Here is a 19692-nt window from a genome sequence, read left to right on the forward strand (position 1 = left end):
AAGCACAGAATTCATTTTTAAACTCCTTCCACACATACTGTAAATAAAGGGGCTCATACAAAAGCGGTCCTGCATCACGACTGCTCCCTCATACCCCACAAAATTCAGCAGGTTTTAGTTTTTCCTAACCGCAGCAAGAGAAGGCAGTGAAAAACCAACAAAAATGAGGGCATGTTAATCGTGGTTAATCGTGTTAATCATACATTGGTAATGTCCTAACCTCTTCACCCAACCCCATGGCACCTCGTGGTGGGCTACCACTGAGCTCCCACCCTTACTCAAAAGTCAAGTGTACAAGGTAATCACAGTTCTGCCAGCCTACAACTTACAGCCATGCCTATTAAAAAGGAAATGGCTCTGGTATGAACTAAACACCCACCTGGAGAACCTCCTATTTCAGGTTGCCATCCCACAGAACAGTAACTTCTGTTTTACAGACCCTTGTCATAGATCAAAAGTGCAATACTTGCATAACACAAAGGCAGAATCGATACAAGTTCACTCTGAAAGGTTCCAGACAAAGATCGTATTGATCCAGCTTTCTGTGCTAGCACAGCCACTGTATCATTTACTCTTGTCAAAGACAGAAAAATAGCATGTGCTTATCCCTATACAGACCAGAACTGCTCTGCTAGGTGCTCAGGAAACATTACTTTTAAAAACTACAATGGTGTAAAGGGAAAAAATGATTATAGGAGAAAAAGAGGACAGTGAGACTGATCAGCAGTTAGAGAGGAAAAAAAAATAATAATAATTCCTCAAACAGGGTCACGCCTACCAGCACATAACATGAAATCATCCTAGTATTAAGTAATCTCCAAAAAACCTATTTTGCAAGTTAATACAGACTCTTCTAACATGCCATTTTAGAGAGTGTTTTCTTCTTTTACCTCAAGATTTATCAGTTTTTTTCTCAGAATATCAGTTAAGGCAAAAAGTGAGCAGTGACCACTGTACACGACCCAGGCAAAGCGCTCACAGGTTTAAGTGAAGATATGAACATTACCCGTGGAAGGAAAAAAACTCTACTGTTCGGTATTTGATTCAGGCATAGATTTATTTAGAGGAGCTTCTTATACGTTTAATCTCCTTCACCCAACAGCCAGATAAACCTCACTGGAATGCTTTTGATTTTTCTTAGGGAGGTCTGGGTTTTCTAAGGCCTGTTACAGTGTCACCAACAAATGTCAGTTACAAGACCTCTTTCATATGTTACCTGCACCAATTACATGATGCATGGTGCTTTAGTTTCTCAAAACCTAAATAGGTTTTAGCAAAGTAATGCAGAGCAGAATATATCTGTATTTCACAAGCATGCTCCTCCCACTGTCTGAAATGTGGAAGAAAAGCAGGAAGTAAATGCTTCTGTTTACCTCAGATAATGATTTCACTTAAACTTAAAAAAAAAAAGTTTATGATATTTTCAATAAATTAGTACATATAGTCTGTGTAATCTGGTAGCAAAAACAAAGCATTCGTATCTTAATAACCCCATCATAAACTGCTCATTCTCTCAGCCTGAAATTGATTATTCTGAGAAAACATCACTACAAGCTCCTGTCGTAAGTTGGACTAGATGATTTTGAAGGTCCCTTCCAGCTGAACTAATTATTCTCTTCTATTTATTCTTTCACTTTTCCTGAGAGGTCCATTTTGGACACTGTCAGAAATACAATATTGGGATAAATGGTCCTTCAGTCTGTTTCAGAATGGCTGTTGTATATCAATTTCTGTAGCGAGTCAACAGACTTGCAGCCAACTTGAATCAACAATTAACAAATGCTTAGTAAAAATATGCTGAGGACCCACTAAGATCTAAAAGCTTTACTTACAGGAGGTGGTAAGGATAAAACACCACTGCCCTTGCAGGTGGGACTGAGATCTGGGACTCCCAGGTGTTCAGCAGCCCCATCAGATGGACTGTTCTGAAATTCTCCACTGTTTTAGTGCAATTTGAATAAATGGAAAGACAGAATGTGGAGCAATAATTCACAAGCATGTTAACACTTAGCAATGGTGACAGTGGTCAGTCAGAGGATGGTGGTAAAAATAAAGCATCTGGGGAGGGGACAGAGTCCTCCAGAATTAAGATTTAATAGAATCACTTATATTCTGCTCTGTGAACCGCTCTGCTAGAGTATGAAAGCAGCCTAGAAGCAAGCACTGTCCCCCCCCCCCCCCCCCCAATGGCACACTTTCTCCATTAGGCAAGCATTTAGACTTGGCAACTAGGGGAAATGCTATCTGAAAAGCTTGATATTGAAATTCGTGTTTGCGTACCTTCACATCAAGATTCTAAAAATAAGCAGCTTAGGGGAAACTTACTTGTTTAAATAATATTAAAAGGTAAGAAATTAAAGATGAAAAGAAAGTTTAGCATAAAGTGTCCTTATGATTTGTGGGCTTAAAAATAGCATTCATACATTGAGTAAAGTATAAATGAAAAGATTTACAGTAGGAGAGAGCCAATTGCTTTCACACTGCTGTAACTCATCAGCTTAAAGAGCGTACGACTCACTGCCAAAAGTTCCTAATGCAATCTATTTCAATGAAAAGAAGTGAAACTGTGTTTGTTTTCCTTGTAATTCCTACTCACAATGTGTTTAGTTGTGCAAGAGGGGGAAAAAAATTACTGAGAAGGCTGTAATGACAGTTTTAAACTCTGTGGACCTCAGATGATAAATTAAATCATGATTATTGTTTGTAGACTTGAACGTGTGTCCTCATGTAATTAGACTCAGTGTCTTAAGGTCCACTGTCCCACAATGATTTTTGATGCATCACACCACTGCTAAGGTAGGGCAAACTGCTCAGTGATCTTGTAAAAGAAGCAATGGCTTCAAGTGCAGGCAAAATACCTCAATGGGGGGGAAAAAAGGCATTAAGCTTTTCCATCAAGCTTTTCCTCAATGATGTCCATACATTTGTGAACTATACAGAGTGAAGCATAAAAGATTTTAGAACTATATTGCCTAGAACTTCAACATACATCAGTGGTAAGCGTGCTTCTTTTTGCCTAGAAATGTTGTCAAGGTAGAAGGAAAGAGAGAAGGGAAAAGGAGAAATTCAGGTGTTTACCCTGACATTCCCACAGCCCTTAAATAAATTCCTTTTCTCAGACAGGTTGAATGGAAAATTTTTTACAAGGATTTTATTATTTGAGGAAACAAACCACGAGCTTCCACATGTTGTATGCACATTTGAGCTTCACCTGAGCTTCACCAATTGTCTTGGCTGAAGAAATTTGCAGTGTAAGTTACAAAATCTAAATTTTACTTATGGAAGAGAAACAAGGTTACAAGTATCAGACAAGATTCAGGTAGTACCTAAAACACGACTTGGCTTGTTTTTCTACAGGTTGCAGCTAGATACCACTATTTGGTACTTACAGCCTACTTTTGCCAAGCGTATGCAAATGGGACTATTAGAGCTGGCGCAGTATCTAAAAGAAAGTGCTGATACCAAGCAATTGCAGCTCTTACAGCCGTGAGATAGCAGAAATTTCTGGCACTTCTTCAGTACCGCAAACAATTCTTGTACTTTAGAATCGTTAAAGGAGATATTTTGTCGACTTAAAATTGAGATCTGTACAATCTGATGCTTGTTTAACAGCCTTGGCAACAGAAAGTGAACTGGGAGTACCAGCTCCCATGCTTGCAGGCACATCACAAACTATTAAAAAGGCAACCATGTTAGCAGTTCTCAGCTTTTTTTTTTTTTTTTTTAAATTTTATTGCCATTATGTAACTTGGGGGGTATAGAGCATCTATACTCACCGCAAATCACCTGTCTCAAAACTGCTTGCTCATTCTTGACCAGCCCCACTTTTCTTACAGCAAGCCCAGGGATTTCAGCTGACCTTTCCTATGCCACTCAAAACCACTCATTAGCTGGGTAGATGTGGCTGGTAACGAACAAATACTTTGCCTGGCTTCTCTGCTGTACAGTGCACATGTGCCATAGCACAGCTGAGGGGGGAGGGAAGAATAAAGCCTAAGCCAAGAAATCAAACAAGAGCCTTCATCTTCAGCATCTAGTCTCCAGCTATGCTGTTCAAGGGCAAGATGTGTGATATTTGAGGGATACAGGTAGCAATGAGCCTACTCGGTCTCTGCTCTTTACAGACCACATTTTAGAGTAAGCCCTGTTTTACGTCTTAAAAGAATTTTTTTTTTTGGTTGGCTTTCCTTGGTTATTCTGAACCAGTATTTTCCATGAATGTTGCAATTGCTTAGAAGCAATCCCAAGTGAAACAGCCTCTCATTCGTTCCTTCTGGGATTTTAACGTTTTGGTTAGTTTTCATTTCACCTGACCTCAAGAGACCTTCTCGGGCCTGCACACACACACAAACACAAGACACCCTCTGAGGAAAATTTGTATTCAAACACCCACACTAATAAAAGCGCTATTCATCTAACTAATACATGGAGTTTTTATGGATGAGTCAACCTACCCGGTAAAACTAGACACAGTTTTTGTCAATTCATACAACTTGGCAATAAGTAAAATGGCTATACGTGCATTTGAACGCAGTAGTACCAGTCAGGGCACAAACACAAGCCAACCAGTAAAAATAATGTGCAAGAACAAAGCCGGGACTAAGGACTTCACCGAGGTTTCATGTGCTACGTGAGGTTTATCATCTACCTTTGACTTCACCCATGGTTCATCCGGGCAGCAAATCCAGGGCCCGTCGAGGCAATAAGGAATTTTACAATCTGAACTCGGCAGCTGAGTCAGAGCTGTGCAAATACTTCCATACTCACCTGTTTTGTTTTCCTGTGTCAGAGTTTTATCAAGCTGAGCGAGCCCTAAGTGAATTAGGGATGCGATAAGGGGGTTTCGCTGTGCTGCTGCATCCCTCAGGCGCAGACTGCACTCACTGATGCAGGGCAGGGGGGAGCTGGGGTTGGACTTGACAGCGTCAGGTGGAAAGAAAACGGTGACAAAACGCCTCTTCCACCTGCCGGGGGTAACACACAGCACCCACACACACCGGGAGGGGAGATAAGGGCTGGAAGAGGCGGCTGGGCAGCGGGAGAAGCCAGGCAGGGCAGCGGCAACGTGCAGCCCACCTGCAGGGGAACTTGCCTCTGCAGCATCCCCGGGCTGCTGCCGCTCTGCTCGGGGAAAACAAAGCGGGGGGAGCCCGGGGAGCCGCCGCAGGGCCCCCACAGCCTCCGAGGAAGAGGAGGAAGAGCCCGGCTCGGCGACAGGTGGCGGGGGGAGGCCGCCGGGCGCCGCAGCGGGAAGCGCTGAGCAAGGCAGGGCAGGGCAGGGCAGGGGTCTGTCAGCCCGGCGCCCCTGCCCCTACCTTGTTGAGGTGAGGGTCGCGGAGCACCTCGTAGCCCCTCTTCATGGTGAGCTGCAGGGGCCGGGCGGCGTCGCGGCTCTGGGCTGCCTTCCCTGCTCCGTGCATGGCGGGGGAGCGCTGCCGGCAGGTCGCGGCGGGAGCGGAGGCGAAGCGACGGTGGCGGCGGCGGCGGCTCCTCCTGCCGAGGTGACGGCCCGGCGGGGTGGGATGATCCTGCGGCAGGCAGGGAGGGAGGAGAGAAGGAGGGAGAGAGGGAGGGAGGGGGCAGAGCCGCGGCAAGGCGCCGCCGCCAGGCGGGGGGCAGCGGGGCGCCGCCGCTGAGTCACCGCCGGCCCCGCGCACCCCCGCCCGCGGCCGGCCCCGAGGGGCGAGGGGCGGCGGTGGCGGGGTCGGAGCCGCCCGGAGCCCACCCCCGGACCCCCGCCCGCTTCGCCCCGAGCCGGGCTGCGGCTCCCCGCGGTCCTCGGGCCGAGCCAGGGAAGGCCTCGGCCTCCGCGTTTGGCCCTCGCTCCCTGGCGGCCCCTCCGGGTCGCCCCGGTCCCGCTAGCAACTCTTCAGCAAGCTGCTCGGGAAAGACGGGGGCAGCGCTTCTCTGTCATCACGCTTTTTGTTTGATTATTTATTTCACGCAGGGCCTGGTGTTAAGCTGCCCCCGGAGCACGGCTGTGTAACGTGTCCGAGCCTCTATGGGCCTCTGAGGGCTCAGGTGGGACCCCGAGCTGGAGACCAGTCCCCCGGCCTCGGCCAGGCACGGAGCTGGTGCCCCTGGTACCGGGAGCGAAGTTTCGCTTTCGTTATGTTATTAAACGAGTGTGAAATCTAAGCTTCCCCAAAGGGGATCAGCTGCACGCAGTCCTTAGCCCGGGTGTGATGTGATTAGCTCTTGGGGGTGGGGTTGTGCGCCGGTTTAAGCTGTGCTATTCGGGGCAATGTCTGGGAGGGATGGGGAGCATTGCAGAGCACACACACAGCAGGTGTTGGGCTGATCTGTGCCACTCTGTAGCATTTCGAGGCAGCACGTCCTAAAATTGTTTGTATACAACACCTGTGTGCTGGAGGACTCTGGCTTCATTCTCCTAAATTCATGTATATAAACAGAAGTGACTTTCATACAGATACTGTAGCCATGCTAAAGGAATTACACAGCTTTAAACCTAAGTCTGGGACTGAGGCTTTTGCTATTACTCACGTGTTGCAGGTGAATTAGATGTCAAGTAGCAACAAACATAAAAATTTTGTAGCGATGTTAAATCTATCTCCTTGCGTTTAAGCTGTAGGCCACGTATCAATTCTACTACTTCCTATTCTATTAAAAAAAGGCTTCCTCAGAATCTGTCCTTTCCTGAATTTCCTGTTAATTAGCTCCAAAAGAATTGTTTAGGGTTAATTAACAAAGGAAATTTGAAAGGCTTCCAACTTCTGTTTCTAGAAACTTGATTAGCAAGTAAGCAGAAAGATCAGTAAATAAACCTCTCCCTGCCTCTACCATCTCAGAAAGTATTTTGAAAAGCAATGTTAATAAAACATTTTGAACAAACTTCAAAACTCAAGTCTCTGTTACTAATGATCTGCCCTTCCTGAGGTTTGTCCATAAGGCTGAATACCTATCCAAGTCCCAGATTTTACCTTAAATAGGTATATCAGGCATACCAAGCTCACATTTCAGGTCTTTCTTAGTCATGATAAAAATAAAAAGCAACATGGAAACTTCCTTCTTTCCTTTCTTTGTAGGTACACTGAAATTATTCTGATAGAATGGTAACCTAAGTGCCATACTTTTGTCCAAGAGAAAGCCATGTGTACTGATGTAATTTTTATCTTAGTGTTGCAACACTAGCTATAAAAAATAAAAAATAAAAATCTGCCAAAAGTCACTGTAACAGCTATGTGTACCTGTTCAGAGGTCTGACCCCTGCTAAGGACTTGTCCTGACTCACCTTGCACCTGCTATTAAAGGCATGTAATGAAGCAGCTAATTCAGGTGACGTTAGTGTGGCTGTTCTTTCTTTTATGTAATCAGACTTTAGAAACAGTTTTCTACAGTGTTTTCCATACAAATTTATTCCTCTGTGTTTTCCTTGAAATAGAATTCATTTCTGTTCATTATGTTCAAATACCAATAAAAATAAACTCACACCATATCATAGAACAGTTTGGGTTGGAAGGGATCTTAAAGACCATCCAGTTCCACCCCCCTGCCATGGGCAGGGACACCTCCCACCAGACCACATTGCCCAAAACCCCATCCAGCCTGGCCTTGAACACCTCCAGGGATGGGGCATCCACAGCTTCTCTGGGCAACCTGTGCCAGGGCCTCACCACCCTCTGAGTGAAGAATTTCCTCCTGATACCTAATCTCAATCTACCCTCTTTTACTTTAAAGCCATTACTCCTCATCCTATCCCTACACTCCCTGACAAAGAGCCCCTCTCCAGCTTTCCTGTAGGCCCTCTTTAGATACTGTGAGACATGTAAGGTACTGGAGACTGTAAGGTCTCCATGAAGCCTTCTCTTCTCCAGGCTGAACAACCCCAACACCCTCAGCCTATCTTTGTAGGAGAGGTGCTCCAGCCCCTTGATCATCTTTGTGGCCCTCCTCTGGACTTGTTCTAATAGGTCCATATCCTTTGTGTGCTGGGGGCCCCAGAGCTGAAAACAGTGCTCCAGGTAGAGTCTTATGAAAGCAGAGCAGAGGGGGATAATAACCTCCCTCAATCTGCTGGCCACCTGCTTTTGATGCAGCCCAGGATACGCTTGGCTTTCTGAGATGCAAGCTCACCTTGCCAGCTCATGTCATGATTCTCGTCAACCAAGACCCTCAGGTCCCTCTTCTCAAGGCTGCTCTCAACCCATTTCCTTCCCAAACTATATTTGTGCTTGAGATTGCCCTGGGCAAGATGCAGAACCTTGCACTAGGCCTTGTTGAACCTCATGAGGTTTGCACGGGCCTACTTCTCAAACCCACCCAGGGGTTTGAGAATCCCTTCCCTCCTGAGTGTTGACAGCACCACACAGCTTGGTGTCATCAGCAAACTTGCTGAGGGTGTACCCAATCCCACTGTCCATGTCACCTACAAAGATGTTAAACAGCATGAGTCCCGAGACAGACCCCTGAGTGACACCACTTGTTACTGATTTCCACCTGGACATTGAGCCATTGAGTATGGCCATCCAGTCAACTCCTTACCCACCAAGTGATCCATCCATCAAATCCAATTAATCAAATCTCTCCAATTTAGAGACAAAGATATCATGGGGGGCAGTGTCACATGCTTTGCACAAGTCCAGGTAGATGATGTCAGTTGCTCTTCCTCTATCCACTAATGCTGTAACCCCATTGTAGAAGGCCACCAGATTTGTCAGGTGCAATCTGCCCTTAGCAAAGTCACATTGGCTGTCACCAATCACCTCCTTATTTTCCACATCCCTTAGCAGATCTTCCAAGAGGATCTGCTCCATGATTTTGCCAGGCACAGAGGTGAAACTGACTGGCCTCAGCTGTCTTCCTTCCAGTCCCAGTTCCCTGGGTCTTCCTTTTTACCCTTTTTTAAAGTGTTTTTTTTTTTTTTTTTTTTTTTCCTCTTTCAGTCAACAGGAATTTCATGGGACCGCCACGACTTCTCAGATATGGTGGACAGTGGCTTAGCAACTACATCCACCAGTTCCTTCAGGACCTGCAGCTTTATCTCATCAGGTCCCATGGACTTGTGCACCTTCAGGTTCCTAAGCTGGTTGTGAATCTCTTATGATAAATGTGTCCCTGAGTTGCAAGAACAGCTCTGCATTGGGAACAGACCTTTTCAGCTCAAAAGGGAATGCAAAGAAACAGGAAAAAGTGTTCTTTCCTGTCACCTGTAGAAGTCTTCAACTTGAGGCCTGGAGCATTTTGGCATTAGATAAAGTTAGAAGGGATTTATTTGCCTGTCTGCCGCTAATTATTTGCTTGCTAGAGTTTATAACCGTCTGTTAATTTTGTCATGCATTTGCATTAATTTCGTCATGCACCATTGCAGAGTATCCTTGACCAAGACATAAAAGTAGCAGTTTAATGTGCAACACCTCAGAGTGTATGGAAGATGTGTTTCTAATCCTGTTCATGTAAGAACAAAGATCTGATTGCTAGTAAGCATTTGATTATTATCTCTGTCAGTACAGAGTTTTAGAGTGATTCTTAAGTTACCATAACCAGGACTCCATAGTATTTGAACCAGAAAAACAGTTTAAAATAGGTCAAAGGAATAATGTTCAAGTTACATCTGTAGTTAAAGGTTACTCCAGAAGGATGCATTACACAATAAATCTATAGTTGCAATAATATAAATAATGTAAGTGACAGATTTTTTATTATTATTTTTATATTTTTTTATGGCTGCATATGAGATACAGGTATTTTTGCAAGAGTTAACCCCCATTTAAATAAATTAGTAAGGGTCTTACATTGTCAAGGTGTTTCTGACAGAAAATACAGTGGCTTTGCCCTCTCTTCTGACAGGTGCCTAATCCTATTTCCCAGATTGTTTTCATATGGCACAGTTTTAAAACTCCTACTCAAGATTTTTCAAGAGTAGCTGTGCTTATGATTTCCTCCCACCCCTATATGCTATTGTTTAATGATTTTTTCTGTTGGATCTGTCAGATCTCCCTAGATGTATTATGGATATATGAAAAACTCTACTTGAAACAGTCCTAGAAAAATCTACTAGAAGGAGCATTGAATGTCATCTCATTTGCCTTCATGTCTGAAACTATTGTTAGAAAACACCAGTGTATGAGTTACAACTCTCTTTGGCAATCCAACAATAAGGAGACTGTACAGGAAAGGAAAGATTTCCCTGGTGCTGAAGTGGTTAAGGTGGCTGGCTCAGTTTAAACATCTAAGACTGGAACTTGGGAAATGTCCTTGTGTCAAGCTGTAACTGCTCAGGGGATTTGGACCCTGTCAGCCCATTGTTTGAACTGTGGCAGAGTCTTGGATCTCTGTCTCCTGCAGTGCTGCTATGGCACTGGGGAAATGTTAGCTTCCAGGGCTACTGGTTTGGAAGAAGAAAAAGGGAAGTCCTACACCCTGATGAAAGCATCACATTAACTAAGTTGTGTTTTTTTTTAGGACTGTACTTGTATTTTATGTCTAACTTGCCCAAATCAAGGTCTTTAGTCAGTCTATTACCAACTGACATAGAAATAAATGTAAAAAGTTTCTTCCTCATTGCAGGAAATAAATGTTTTAGAAGATTTTTCTCCCTGAATTCCATAATATATTCATACCCAAGCCAAAATTATTTCAAGTTGTTCCTCCTCAGTCACATTTTCTGCCTCTTACCATCCCAATCATGCTCTGAAAGTGCTGTTTAATGCTCAGTACAGGTTACGTTACTCCAGCTGAGACCTCACCAGTCCTGAATCAACTGTGAGGTTTACTTCACGTGTTTTACCAATGGCAATTCTATTTATACTTCTCAGTAAAATGTTTGCTTTTTTTGCAATAGCACAACACCATCAACTCATGTTCAGTTTGTGGGCCGATATAACCCCATGTCCTTTCCTGCAGGGATGCAGTCTGAATGAGTTGGCAGTATCAAGTCCAATTTGGCAGAAATACAAGGCTAACTTTAAAAAAGAGGAATTGTTTAATGTTTTAAGAATAGAACTGAAGCATTTGTAAAGTTTCTATTATGTAAACATTTCACAGCAGCATTAGCAAGCCAAACTTGTACTCCGTAATTTGAAAAGGAAATTCATTTTTTGATCACTAGGAAGCATATTTTTAGTTAGTTAAGCTGAAAGAGAAGTAAAAATTAAACAGCATAAGCAATACAACATTATTGTTTAATTTTAATATTTTTTTATAAACTGAAAGTGTTTGTAATACAAAGTTGATTTTTTTTTTTTTTTAATTTTACTTTAAACTAGGTAACACACTCTTGAGGTTGAGAGGAGACTCTAATGGTAGTTTTGAAATGCCTGAGGTGCCAGCACTCTGAGGACCCTAATAGGTCTTGGTGGCCCTGCCCAGTTCCCCTGTGGTTCCCCCCACCCACCCCACAGCCCAGGACCCCACATCAGCCCATCAGGGCTATCAGTCCCTGTCCTGGTTCACCAGCCTGGCACAGCTCTGCCTGTGTCTGGCCATCGGCCCTGTTTGCTGACTTCATAGCGTGACCTCAGACCAGCCTCGTCACCATGGTCTCATTCAGCAATCACGGGGTTGTATCTGACCCCGGCTACCCTCACCAGGCCTGACCCTGGCTTGTGTTCCAAGCATGACCTCAGACTAGCCTCGGATGGACCCGGACAGGGGACTGCCACAGGTTGCCCCCAACCTGCCCTGCTTCCTCACTGAGAGTGATAGAATGGGTGCCCACTGTTGAGACCCTGCTGTGCCAGCTCACACAGGGAGCACCCCAGGGGTCCCAAGGGGGGCACTGGCCCCACTACACCCTGACACGATGGACAGTTGCCAAGAAGGAAGAGCCAGGCTCTTCTTGGAGATGTGGAGTGTGATGACAACAAGGAGGAGAAGCAAGGGGCACCTGGAGAACCTCCAATTGAGCTTAAGCACATTTTCCACCAGAAGTTTGCGGAGTGCTGGAGCAGGCTGCCTAGAGAGGCCAAGTAATTTTGTCCCTGGAGATTTTCAAAACTTGATGAGACAAGGCCCTGAGCAACATCATGATGCTTTGAAGTTAGGCTGGTTTTCAACAGGAGGTTGGACTGGATGACCTTCAGATGTCCTTTCCAACCTGGACTTTTATGGGATTCTCTGGGTAGTACAACAAATTCTATGAATATAAAGCAATATCTACAGGAACTGCATCATGGCCACTAAAAGCTTCTCCTCCTCATGAATTCAAGTTTCTGTGATTTTGCTCCTCTATTTCTGTCTGTCTCTTCTTGGCCAGGAGGACTTTTACCCAGAAGAATTGTCTTTGTATCACTTTACTCCTTTCTTGTAGGAATTTTATCTGATGTGCCTTTAATCTAACCGAACTGTTTAACTTCAACAGCTGGTGATAAATATCTTAAGACTCTGTAATTTTGGAAGCTGATGCTGGAATCACGTAAATACTAAAATTATTTCACTATAATATATAACTAAATTATATATAAGTATAATAAAACTGTAGAAATGTCCATTGTACATTTTATTAGTTGATATTGCATAGTCCAGGCATTGCAGAAAAGAAGTCATACCTGTCCAACACATGTTGGTTGTGCTGAAGCACTGTGAGAGATTTTCCAACTTAAGATGTAGTACAAATTGCAAGTTCCATCAGCTCTCAAGACCACTGTGAGGCAGGGAGAAAGACAAGTGTATGTAGTTTCATGCCTGTATAGCCATTCATTTGTGCTGCATTTGTGGCAGAATGAGAATTGAATTCTGTGTTATTCTTCTGACTTATAGGCCACATCCTTCTTATTATACTCATAATAAATCTAGCACAAAGCAAATAAAATATATGTGCTTCAGGGCAGCATATTCTCAGAAGGTATTCTGGCCCACTTTGCAATCCAAGGAGATTAAATAAAGTAAAACAAAGTACAAACAAAGTAAACATCCAAACTTTTTTCAGTATTTAAACAAATAGTGCAGAATTTCCTAAAAACAAAAAAAATCTATTCTTTTTAATAGCATTTCTTTTTTTTAAAAAAAAATTATTATTATTTTTTATTCAAGCTGTAGATACTTAACTATTCATTGCTTTAGTTGTCATTCAGTCACCCATGAGCAGATCTAATGTGAACAAATCTAGATTTTCAAAGTTGATGTAAAATGCTTCTATTTTGATTGTACAGACACTCTGGAGTGGCTTAAATGACCTACGCAAAGTGGAAAATAAAGTCCCTTCTTTTCAAACTGTGCAGAAGAGATTGAAGTAAATCTTCCTTGAAATATCCTTTTTAAATTAATTTCCTGAATTGGCTGGTGAAGAGGAATGTCAACTATTTCTAGAATACTAAGTCCACTTATTTAAAAGATGTGAGATCTTGTTAGTACTATCTTCATCACTAACACAAATGCCTTCATTTTACACTTCACATAGCTTTAGAAACTTAAGCGTGCACACATATTTCCATCTCAGATATTTTAGAGATAATATGGAAGAACATTTCAGATTTCTAGAATTAAAAAATAAAAATCAACTGTTTTGTTAAGTGGCCTGGAACAAATTTTTCTTGGCCTCATTTTAGCTGCACTAACAATGAATTTGGAGCTGAGGATTATTCAATGCCAAAATGAAATTGCTATGACTTTATGGTATGATTTGTATCTTAATACTGGGAGTTCACTGTCTTGCTAGGAATAATAGGATTTAGAAAAAGGCCCCAAACAGCATTTTTACTTAAATTACTGTATCAGATGTATGTTCCAGCAATAAAAGTGGTAACTCTGAGTCTCCATCCACTGTTTATAAGAATGTGGTGAATTCTTTCAGCTCTGCCAATTACAAGCATAATTCCAAATAACTTTAACACCTTTAGGATAATTTTGGAATATTATTATTGAGTGCATTTCTGTTGTTTGCTCCCATTTGCTCCCATTTTTGCCATTACTGCCTGGCACAGTAATTTTAATGGTTTAGCAACTGACAAAGCATGCTTAGATATTTTCTTCTTTTAACTACTTCATCTCCTGTGTGAAGTCAGATGATTTGGTGAGCCTGTTAAAGGCTTTTTCTCTTCCATATGTCCTAATTACCATAAGTATTTGAGAGATTGTCCCACAAAGTCCATTTTGTTTTCCAAATCATTAGCAATGTTAAAAACAAACCTTCTCACAAAAATGTTGGCATAGGCTCAAGCACAATTCCTAGTTCATCAGTAACCCTTCCCTGAGCAAGGAAAGCTGTGTGGGGTCCATTACATGCAGTTCACTTGCCAAAGCACTGGAGGTTCAATGTATGAGATTCCAACTGTGCTTAGGTTTTTCATATACAAATACTTTAGACAAGACCAATTAAAAGTTAAAATCTGCTAAATCAGCAGGGAAGAAGAAAGAGGCAAAAGTTTTTGAGGTAATGAACTGCTACCTTCTGGTGCAAAGAATCCCTAGACCAGGTTCAAGGGAATCCTGGACATCTCTGTCTATGATGCCTGGTTTGTTAATAGCCATGAAAGGCCTAGACACCTTCAGCAAGAGTATAAAGCAGAAGGGAAAAATAATATTTTTTATAATTTTACCAAGCTTAGCACCTAGAAGGGAACATTTGAGTAAAGTCTCATAAGTAGGCTTCTGAGATGACTTTTTTCAGTTCCCACTTCACCAAAGGATATAGAGGATCATTTCTATCAAATCACTTTTGGTGTCATTCTCTGCCTCATGGTTACTCAGGTGGTAGCAGTCAATGGCTCATGATTTTTTTCACTGATAGACCTGCTCACCTTGTCTCCAAAGAGCCATTCCATAGAGCAATGCAGACCCTCAGAGGTATGGATGCTCTAACTAAAAGTTAGGTGGTTACACATACCCTAAATTCTTAATATGGAGCCAACAAGTTTCTAACAGGGATAAACCAATCTATATTACTCCACATAAAGCAGTAACTTGCCATACTAAAAATCCAAAAGTATGCAATATTTCTAAGAAAATATTTTGAAGATTTACTAGCTTGGTCATTTTGAGTATTGACACTATTTTCCAAATAGCATTATGTCCTTTTAAAATGTTAAGACTACTTCTGCTGAAACTTAATTTGTAAAACATCTAGTATTACTTTCTGACATGACAAAGGAAGGAAATAACAGAGAATTTGTTTAAGCAGCAATTTTTGTGATTTAAACTAGTCCTGCATGAGATAATTCACCATTACTGTGGGTTTTCAGTTACAGGACAATGATGACAGGGTTTCAGAAATAATGTGGTGTTGTTGCCTGTGCATAGCAATTAGTTAGTGGCCTAGTTCAGATGAGAGTTTCAGTGTTTTATAAAATGTCTGAAGAATAGCTGTCCCAGTTAACATAATTAACTGCAAGGAACAGTTGAAGGGTACAGTTTATTTATTTCAGGAAACATTACTGAAAAAAATTAAATAAATTTGTGCTATAAACGAGCCCTAGGGAGAAATATGAGTCAATGGGAAATTCTAGGTAGAGTACATGGAATGGACTGATAATAACTTCACTGTGCAGCACCAGATATCTTGCCTGGAAAATAATCAGATATCTTTTTGTTTAAGTTTGTGTTTATTGATTTGTACTCGTAAGAAGCAAGAAGAGACTTCTCCAGGAAAAACATTACGTGTCTAGGACTGTTCATGTTAAAAAATCAATAATAAATAAATAAACAGCCCTATAATTAAACCTACAATGGTTTAATCCTAGCAGGAGAGAACAGTATGTCTAAATAAAGCTACATACCACTACTCGTTACCCTATCCTACTATTACTTGTTGTAGAGTTCTCATAATTCTTAGGGAATGTTCACACCATGGATTTCACATATGTCACTACTCAAAACCTCTAAATCCCCCTTAAAAACAGAATGCTATTTATCTTCAGTAAATTCCACCTCCATATAACCCTTGAGGACCTGCAGCATTTTTCAGAAGGAAGGCACTGCATGGGGAAAGAGAACAGCAGAAGTAGTGCTGAAGTTTGTGTCAATAAATTATGGGGACTGAGGACTTCCTGAGCCAGAGTTTACCAGCACACTACTACAACTAACAGCCAAAAATTTTGTCTGATTCTTTTTTGAATCCCTGTACTTTGGTTTATACAATATCCTGGTGAGCTGTATTTCATAATTAACAATGTATTGTTTGAAAACGTTGTAGCTTCTCAGCTCTTGCCAGGCTTATTTTTTTAACTCCTACTTCAGTAGTATGAGAAATGATAAATAATCAATACCTGTTACCTATGCTAAAAATCTTTGGGGTTGAGATGATCAATAATGCAGACAGTATCCAAAATGTAAGTGTACTATGTATGACTTAATATCACATTGATATTCTCTCTTTATTTTCCAGGTTTTATGCATAGGTAATTTCTGAAACTCTATTTGCTTTTCTTACTGGCTCTAAAAGTCTGTGCCAATCTGTGGTGACTCTGTGGCCTCTTTCCTAAGTGGTCTTAAGTAAATTAGAATAATGCATTGTTTGTATGTATAATACTGGGATTAACTATTTAATCTGCCATTTCATTACCCAGTCACTTGGTATTGCGAAGACTTTTGAAATTGAATCTCACTCCACCCCCCTCCTGTAGCTGTGAGCATAGACTCTCTTTTGCCAAGCTCTCTGACCATAAGGACATAGCTTTGTGAGTAGAAAAGACAAGATTTTTCTCCTAATCCTGACATCATGCATCTTTTCAGTAGTTCTTGGAACAGTTCTTGTGAACTTGCCCTGATGGCAAAAAAAAAAAAAAATGCTGCAGGTGACATTATTTGTGGTACTTGAACAACGGGTATGAGCATTACTGTTGTTCCCTACAAAGTGTGAGCTCCCCATCCTCTGACATCCAGAAATCATCGTACTTTTGATGCCCATGACCTCTGGTCAAACCACAAAACCTCTGTTGCCACAACTGTTTTGGTGATTGATTGGCCAACACTAAACTGGATTGCAGAAGATGTATGTAAGTTACATGTCCATAGCTATAATTTGGAGCACAGTGGCAATTTACCTCTGCAATAAATAGCTGCTCAGGCCCTTACAAATCAACAAGTCAGCATAACAAAGTGATCCTGCTGTATTCTGCTTAAGTAGAAGGAGCTCATAACAGAGTTTGCTGGTTTATACCTTAGCAGAAATGGAAAGAATCAAATAAAAAAGTGTAACACAAAGGGTTTTTACAAATGTATTAAATTACAGCTACATAATGGATGAGGAAGGCCAGAGGAGTTCCTGCAGTGCATACCGGTCCTAAAGCAATTCCAGTTAATATGGCAAAATAAATGTGGGCCATGTTCCCAGAAATCATGGGATATCTGAGATGCTGAAAAATATTAATGTAGACATATAAGGTTTAGTATGTACTTGCCCTTTGTACTGCAAAGTCCAGGTGGTGGATTTGGACATGTGGATACCAAAAAGCGATATAGGTGGTACCACTAACATATGTTAAAGAGAAATCTTGCCCCCTAAAACAGGCTCCTAAAGGCATTATTTTGTTTGTTTGTTTTTCACTGTGCAATGCAGACAGGTTAGCTGGTGAAATTTCGTTTGTCTGGAAAGGAGTTCTGCAGAAGGCAGAAAGTCAGGGTCTTCACAGTGCATTCATAAAAGAGGTAACAGAGTAGGCAGCATCTTTCTCTGTAATTCTTACAATTCTATTTGATTATGAACTTTTCCTATAGTGTAACTATAAATGAAGTTAGGCTACATACATACTTGCTTTAACTTCTCTGATCATGTGTGCCTCAAAAGTGAGTTGTGAGAAATATATTTGTCCTGACTGAGTCAGAACACTGTGCATGCTTTAGAGCTGGATCCAGAAAGGAATTTTTTTTATAAGAACAATTTTTTTGGCCATGCAGTAAGTCTAGACTTAAGGCTTTGAGAAAGCTGTTCATCCATATGGAAGGGGCGTATCTTCCCCACATCATGAGATGTTAATTCCTCTTTAAACAGTTTCTCTTACAAAGAATTCAAATGGTTTAAAGTGTTTGCTCTCAGCAGATGTTTTTGTATACTGAGTAACATCCATAAGAATATTTTGCGGCTGGGTCAGAAACAGAAGCTGTCAGAAGCTTAATCTCCATATCGTGAGAGCACCACTTATATGTCATAATGAATCTGACAAGACAAAGATGCAATGAAAGCACGTTTCAGTAACAGATAGCCTTTGCGTAACTTTTAATCTCCAAAGTACTTTGTAAAGACCAAGTGAACAGCCTTTATGTCATCTATCTGGAAACTTGTAGCTGCACATTTCTACTGTCACTTTGCAAAACAATATGTCAAATAAAAAACTGCCCATCATACAAAGTGCTGAGCACCAAGAATTTCTCCTGTTTTACAAAACAGGCCCTTCTAGAACTGGGCTTTTAAATGATCTAGCAGCTTTTGCAGGGAATATTTTGATGACTATTCATTTTTTTGTTTGTTTGTTATTGTTGCCTTTGTTTGGTTTTGGGGCATGTAGGACTGTGATCTGGAGTCAGGACATGCTGGTGTAAACTAAAAGACATAGTCCCCACCCCACAGTTTTCAAAGCAAGGTCCCAGTCTAGCCAACATTTGGGTGAGTATTATAATTTTATACGTGCAAGAGGTTCCCATTAGACTTCCACTGGGAAAAAATTACAGAAAGACCACACCTGCTGAGCTTCAGTCTTCTGGCAAGCACTGTACAGAGGCCTAATGGGAATGTGCAGGGAAGAAAGGTTGCCTGGATTATAAAAAAGGGTGTGAACCTTCCAAACTCTCAGGGTATGTGCAAGTTTATATTTGGATAACCCAAAAGCTATGCATGCAAATTGTCAGGGAAAATAAATGAATGGTGCATGTGCAGTATATCAAACGCCTTTGTGTCTCAACCAATATTTTCATATGCACCAAAGCGCACATTCTTTGCCGAGGGTTATATACAATGAGACATGTTTAGAGTTTGGAAAGCCAAATGATTTGAATGTATCTGAATACAGAAAGCAGTAACTCACTTTCTTTAATATTCAGGAACACTTTTTGTATTCAGTTATGGCTTTCAAAAGAAAGTAAATGATTTTCTGATCTAACAATCATGAGACAATGCTAGAATTTATTTTTGAAGTTCAAAATAATGAAAATGGAAATGCTGTCTCAGCTATCACTTCAGTTTCTACTTTGTTTCCTTTGGCCACATTTTTTTTTCATGGAAACTACTGTAATGTATTTTTTAAGAAACTATTTCATGTTTTATATATGAAAAACATCACGAATGAGCTATATATCCTTTACCTGATCTCATGGTTCCACTCTACATCTGTAAATCTCACGTTTCTGTACTATTTCTTTCTGATGACTCATAAATCTCATCATACTGTGGTGGTGTAGCTTTAGTGTGTTAAGTATATTTACGTCCTAAAGCTATTATCAGTTGTCTTAACCCCTAAACTGGCTCTACTGCTCTTGCCAGCTTTGCAGGGACTCCTAATGCTCTCCCTTTGCACTCCAAACTCCTCAATAGTCTGTGACAGGTATAGTATTTCATTTGGGGTTCAGGTACAGCATGTCTACAGGTGTAGCTTCTGAATCTTCTCCTTTACACCCATAGGTGGCATTCGTACCAGTTTGTAGCATGACGAGCCTTCCCTGTGCTTTCTGAAAATATCTGACATCTCAAAATAATTTCTCTCAAATGTGCTGGTAATACAGTTTCCAAGACACTGTAAATTTAGTCCAAGATATATTTAAAAGACTCTGCATGAAGTAAAGGCTTAAAATCTGCCTTTCTTCTCA

At 41.4% G+C, this 19692-nt stretch overlaps 1 protein-coding gene across 1 annotated transcript in view; it reads right to left on the bottom strand.

Moving 5' to 3' along the window:
• ME1 (malic enzyme 1) overlaps positions 1-5525 on the bottom strand; it is a 173966-nt gene extending 168441 nt beyond the window's left edge. The window contains exon 1 of the mRNA XM_032184259.1: positions 5316-5525. Within this exon, the coding sequence (XP_032040150.1) occupies positions 5316-5420 (105 nt within the window). The 5' untranslated portion in view covers positions 5421-5525. The remainder of the gene's footprint in view (positions 1-5315) is intronic.
• Positions 5526-19692: the final 14167 nt, after the last annotated feature.

The sequence above is a fragment of the Aythya fuligula genome, chromosome 3 (genome assembly GCF_009819795.1).
Source record: "Aythya fuligula isolate bAytFul2 chromosome 3, bAytFul2.pri, whole genome shotgun sequence".
Classification (NCBI taxonomy): domain Eukaryota; kingdom Metazoa; phylum Chordata; class Aves; order Anseriformes; family Anatidae; genus Aythya; species Aythya fuligula.